Raw genomic sequence first — 5,801 nt, 5'->3', positions numbered from 1 at the left:
AGCCTTCCAGAGATGTTCCCGGTAACAGCTACATTCTGACAGTCAGAGATGTGAAGCCCGGTGACTCCGCTGTCTATATCTGTGGGATTTGGGGGAAAATCTTTGGGAATGGAACCCGGCTGAATGTAACCAGTGAGTAATGTCGATGCTTTATTACTTTTATTCCAAATAATGTTATTGCACAAACACTGAGTTTAAAAACAGTGACTTGACCGCCCAGAACTTGAATCTTGATGAAAAGAGAGAGACGTTGCTGAAGTTTGATACAGATGAGAATGTGGAGGGAGGATCAGTAAGTTTGTGAAAGACACAAAGATTGAGCTGGTGGTTAATAGTGAGGAAGAAGGTTTCAGGTTGCAGGGGGGGGGGGGGGGGGGGCGTGGCTGGTAGAATGGGAACGGGTCTGTCGCCCGGCGCCGATCCCAGCGGGTTTCCCGATCTCAGCGGCCTCGAGCGCAGAATACCGGCCGATGTCCCCGTGGATTGTTCCTAAAATGAAGGAATTTGGGAAATTTGTAACGAGTGCATTCTCTAAATCTGCAGCGATCTCTTTTAGAATCACAGGGTGTGGGCCATCAGGTGTGTGAGATTTTCCAGCTTGCTGTCTTTGCCTTCCCCTCCCGGAGGTGGGAACTCTTCCTGAGCTTTGTTCCCTGCAGTCCTGACCACACAGATTGGTGGCATCGACAATGATTTATTGAACTATTGAGCAGCTCAATGCTCACTTTCCAATCATCAATGAGAATTGCTGGAATGTGGACTAAAGAAACAAAGGTTTGTTCTTGAATTGAGCAACTCCTTCAGCTAATAGGACAAGGGCCACAAAATAGTTGCCCCAGACTTTGAATGTGAGTGAGGAACACATTAACTGGCGGCTTCAGTGCGGCCGGGACAATGGGTGGAATCTTGTGGAGGTGATGGGAACTCAGCGGGTGGCTGGAGAGGCAGCCACACCCCACATCATTTCTTTTTGGGAAGCTCCATTGGATTATGTGAGCATGGAGGGATTGACAGGTCAATAATGGGTCTGACCCTGTGATCGAGGACCCCCGAGTCTCTGATCGGAGGGTGGCACTTCTACGAAAAGCAGAAAGAAAGGCTGCAATTCTCTGGCCGTTGCGATTGCCGCCGGCAGCGCCCCCTCGCCCGGGGCTTTCCCTGTGGCATGGCTTCAATGGGAAATCCCATTGACAAGCGGGAAGGCAGAATCGCGCTGCCTGGGAACAGCGCGCCACCGAGAAACACGCGGCTGGGAAAGCGGAGAATCAGCCCAGACTGCAACCTCAGCACCTGTTTATAAATTGTTGATATTTTTCTCTTAAAGGTAAGAAACCTCCAGTCCTTATCCAGCCTCTGAGTGTGGAACGTGTCCCAGAGGGTCAGACTGCACGGTTCCACTGCTCCATGCAGAACGCCGCAGTGAGATACACAAAAGTTTCTTGGTACCGGGAGCTGCCAGGGAAAGAGAGGGAGAGGATTTTAGCACTTGATGCAAAGAATTATGTAGACCGGGATTCAGGTTTCTCTGAGCGTTTCCAGCCTTCCAGACACATCGACTCCAACAGCTTCATCCTGACAATCAGCAACGTGCAGCCCAGTGACACTGCCGTCTATTACTGCTCAGTGTGGGGAGATATCAGTGGGAATGGAACACAGCTGAATGTAACCAGTAAGTACAGTTTCCATTATTCTCATTAATCTTCACACCACGTGTTTGTCTTGTGGTTCTCAGAAGTCTCAAATGTTCACACTTTTTTGGACACAAAGCCCGCTTCTTGATACAGGTGATGGGGTCTCTCACTCACTGGCCTGAGATCCAGGGAGAGGCCCATGTTGCTTCCTTTGTGAAGGATCAGGCACATACATAGACAGCGGTGGGCCTTCCACATGGCCATGGTGCCTGAGACAGGGAGCTGCACATTGCAAACACCAGTCAAACCAGTGGCCCACAACAAGCTCAGGCTGAGGGACTCGGACCAAAGGTGATTGTGGGAGGGTTTGGGGTCATAGGTTGAGATTGTGGGAAGAGGGGTAAGCAACCTGGACAGGGTGGTAGCTCTTCACAGGCCCCCCTCCCCCTTCCTGATGTCATGGCAGCCAGTACTTAACAATGAGGAACTCCCCCAGGTCACCATTAGAAACACGAAGTGGGTTAGTTTTTATCCAAATGGGGAGTCCCCCTCCTGATGCTGGTGGTGGAATGCGGTCTTCAAATGGGTATTGGTGCCAATTTAAGGATTTTGTTTGGATGGTGGGGGAGTGTCCGAGGAAGGGTGCTCTTCCAGAGGGTTTGTGCAGACTGGATGGGCTGAATGGCCTCTTTCTCCACTGCAGTGATTCTGTGGTTTTTTTTACAATTTCAAGTACCCAATTCATTTTTTCCAATTAAGGGCCAATTTGGCATGGCCAATCCACCTACCCTGCACATCTTTTGGTTGTGGGGGTGAAACCCACGCAGACACGGGGAGAATGTACAAACTCCACACGGACAGTGACCCAAAGCTGGGATCGCACCTGGGACCTCGGCGCCGTGAGGCACCAACGATTCTATGGTTAACTACCAGAGCTACTTTGTAAATCCAAAATACTCTTTTAAGTTATGAATATTGTTTCTCCAAAGGTGCAGATGCCCCAGTGGTTATCCAGTCTCCTGCCCCAGAACCTATCAGACAGGGTCAGAGTGCACGGTTACAGTGCGTCCTGTATAACGCCGCTGTGACATACGCTGATGTTCATTGGTACCGACAACAACCAGCTTACATCGAGTGGATTTTAACAGATGAGATACTGAACAACACACGATGGGGTCCTGGCTTCTCCGAGCGTTTCCAGTCTTCTCGAAACATGTCCAGTAACAGCTTCATTCTGACAATCAGCAACATTCAGCTCAGTGACGCTGCCATCTACTATTGTGAAGTGAGGGGAGATATCGATTGGAATGGAACCCAGCTCACTGTAATAAGTAAGGACAAGTTACATTATCCAACTTCACAGACTCGAGCACATAATCTAGTGCAGGACATACTGATTGATGGATTTCTAGGTGCCAATGATATTGAGGGTTATGGGGATAGTGAGGGAAAATGGTGCTGAGGTCAACACTCAGCCATAGCCCAGTTGAATAACACAGAGGGCTCGAGGGGCTGAATGGCCTACTCCTGCTGCTCTGCTCTGACAAAGGGAATTGCCCACAATGTCCATACAGAGTGAACACACTGGAATTGAAGATGAAAGGGAAAAGGATATGTGAGGAGAGCTGTTGAACTGGTTGGGGATTGGCTGTTGGGGAAAGATCCCTTGGAAACAGCTCTGGGCTGGGAGTACGTGATGTTTGAATCAACCATCCAGGCAGTCTGGAAATGTATTGGACTGTGAAAAGCAGTTTCTGAAGGTCTTTGATTTTCACATTTGAGGGAAACGTGGTTTGAGAGATCATGTGGGATACTTTCAGTCAAGTTACAGCAGTTGTGCCTTGGTTAATATTAACTGGATTTTGATATTTAAACATATATTAGGGAGTATTGCCTGGAAGAATTTTATTTATGAGTCTGATCAATTAGGGAGTCTTTTGGGGGAAAATATTGTGAAATCAATTTTAACTATGTAATTGTGTGTGGTTAAATTTTCTTTTCTTCTCAATAAATCTTCGAGGTTTACATTTAAAAACTCCAAAATCGCCACTGGACTGCCCCTTTCTGGGAACACTGCTACTTACCATCAATGCAGTTCCTGGAACATTGTCTCAGGCACAGTGCTGCAGTACCTCTTTCAGCCACTGTAGTGCTGTGCATGGAGGGACTGGGACTTCTTTCCAAATGCGGACCCGAGTTAATTTGAGCAGGAAATGGCAGCAATGTTGTCGAGTCGTCCCCGCCGACTCTCCGAATGATGAGCAAGGAACTCTCACCTCCATAAAATCCAAGCCATACGGACCTTTACTGACATCTCCAGTTGTCCCAAAGTGCTTTACAACCAATTAAATCCTTTGTAAAGCTTGGGCCCTATTTAAATGTAGGAAATGTATCGGCCAATTTGTGCACTGCAAGCTCCCTAAATAACAATGTGATAATGGCCCGATAATCTCTTCTTTGTCGTGCTGAAGAATGAATATCACAAGTCGGAATAGTTTGTCTCAATTTGCTTCAGCAAAATGATTGAGAATTCGGAACAATTCTATCAGAGGATGATCAGACGAGACTTTAAACCAAGCCCTGGTCCGCTCTCTCTGGGAGATGCAGGAGGCCACATGACAGTAGCTTAAGAAGAGCAGGAGAGTTCACCCCAGTCAGTAACTCGAGGGAATAAACTAAACAAAACCCATCCCATTAGCTCCCTTTCAGCCTGGCACGCTGCCCATCACAGCCAACATTGGCAATGACCTGAATCAACACAATTACTCTGAACTTTAGTCCCAATCCCACTCACACATTTAAGTCACTTTTTTGAATGGGTTAATTCTCTTTGGAGGGTGTTCCATTAATCTAAAACTCTCTAAATTCTTCCTTGTTAATTTTGCAATCACAATCTTTTAGACAAACTCCATCTTGCTAACTGATGTGTCATTGACATTTCCTCTTCCAATATAGAGAACTTTACCTTCATCTCAGTCCCCATTGCTCTGCCTTTCCTCAACTCAACTCCTCCATGTTTAAAAACAAACTTCATCTTGTTTATACGGATCGCCTGGTCACATTAGTGGTGTCGGTCACACAATACACACCACCTATCCAAAAGTCACTCCCCTACAGTGTAATGTTGGTGTGGACGGAGGAGGATACAGAACGGAACCCACTGGGGATCTGTTGGTGGTTTTCTTTCCATCTGTGGAACTTTGCTGCACTGTTACCAAGTCAGTCAGAATGGCCAGCAAGTGGTCAGTGTGCGATATAAGATTGGCCTGCCGCATTATCAATAAATCAAATTGATCTGAGTTTAAACTGACATTGTTATTCCAGGTGTCCAGCAGATAGAAATATCTGCTCAGTCTGAATTCCACCTGCTTTCATTTCTCTACTTTACCATTTCAAATGTCACCGACTGACGAGAATCTAATCCATTCCCCGTCCTTTAACCGTAAGCATGTGATTTCCTTTCACAGACCCGGCTGACGCTGAGAAGATGAAGCTTGTCTGGATCATTGTGGGAACTCTTACGGGATTTGCAGGACTTAGTTTGCTCATCGGATTCATAGTGCTTCGGAAATAACAATCCCGTAATTTTGACAGAATAATTCAGTTTCTCTCGGTTATTGTGTATAGTTTGTTTTGTTTGTTTATGGGATGTGGGCATTGTTGGCAAGATCAGCATTTATTGCCAATCTCTAATTTCCCTTGCGAGCAATTAACAGTCAACCCCATTGCTGAGGATCTGATGTTACAATCCCAGACCAGACAAAAACAGTGGATGAGATACGGGACAGGAACCCCAATATTTGATCTTAATTTGGTAAAACTGTGATGAAATGACACCTCACTCCAGGAGTGATTTGGGGAAAAATAGGGATATGGTGTATTAAACAAACTTGACTACTTAGAGTATTAAATTATATTTTACATCACACCAGGAAATAGCTGACAATCGCCACGTAAACAATGCAAATCAATACAGTGAATACAGTAACCCTTAACTGCTATCTTTGTTCCCACTCAAACAATTAAAAATCCCATCTCAACTCTCATAAGAACATAAGAACTAGGAGCAGGAGTAGGCCATCTGGCCCCTCGAGCCTGCTCCACCATTCAATGAGATCATGGCTGATCTTTTGTGGACTCAGCTCCACTTTCCGGCCCGAACACCATAAC

The 5,801-nt window shown here is 46.3% G+C and overlaps 1 protein-coding gene across 1 annotated transcript; it reads left to right on the top strand.

The window, feature by feature from the left end:
• The first annotated feature begins 421 nt into the window (after nt 1-421).
• Nucleotides 422-5,532, top strand: LOC140428462 (immunoglobulin kappa light chain-like). The gene is made up of 4 exons (XM_072514957.1): nt 422-579; nt 1,325-1,669; nt 2,621-2,962; nt 5,099-5,532. Exons 1-4 carry the CDS (start codon nt 471-473, stop codon nt 5,203-5,205), a joined length of 903 nt encoding a protein of 300 aa, XP_072371058.1. The 5' UTR covers nt 422-470; the 3' UTR covers nt 5,206-5,532.
• Nucleotides 5,533-5,801: the final 269 nt, after the last annotated feature.

The sequence above is a fragment of the Scyliorhinus torazame genome, chromosome 1 (assembly GCF_047496885.1).
Source record: "Scyliorhinus torazame isolate Kashiwa2021f chromosome 1, sScyTor2.1, whole genome shotgun sequence".
In the NCBI taxonomy this organism is placed as follows: domain Eukaryota; kingdom Metazoa; phylum Chordata; class Chondrichthyes; order Carcharhiniformes; family Scyliorhinidae; genus Scyliorhinus; species Scyliorhinus torazame.
Note: the sequence above shows the minus strand (reverse complement) of the source record. Positions and strands in the feature narration are given on the sequence as shown.

Coding starts and splice junctions, on each gene's coding strand:
- LOC140428462 (XM_072514957.1), top strand. CDS start 471: ATGTCCCCGTGGATTGTTCCTAAAATGAAGGAATTTGGGAAATTTGTA. Junction 580..1,324: donor CACAGGGTGTGGGCCATCAG/GTGTGTGAGATT, acceptor TTTCTCTTAAAG/GTAAGAAACCTCCAGTCCTT. Junction 2,963..5,098: donor AACCCAGCTCACTGTAATAA/GTAAGGACAAGT, acceptor TTCCTTTCACAG/ACCCGGCTGACGCTGAGAAG.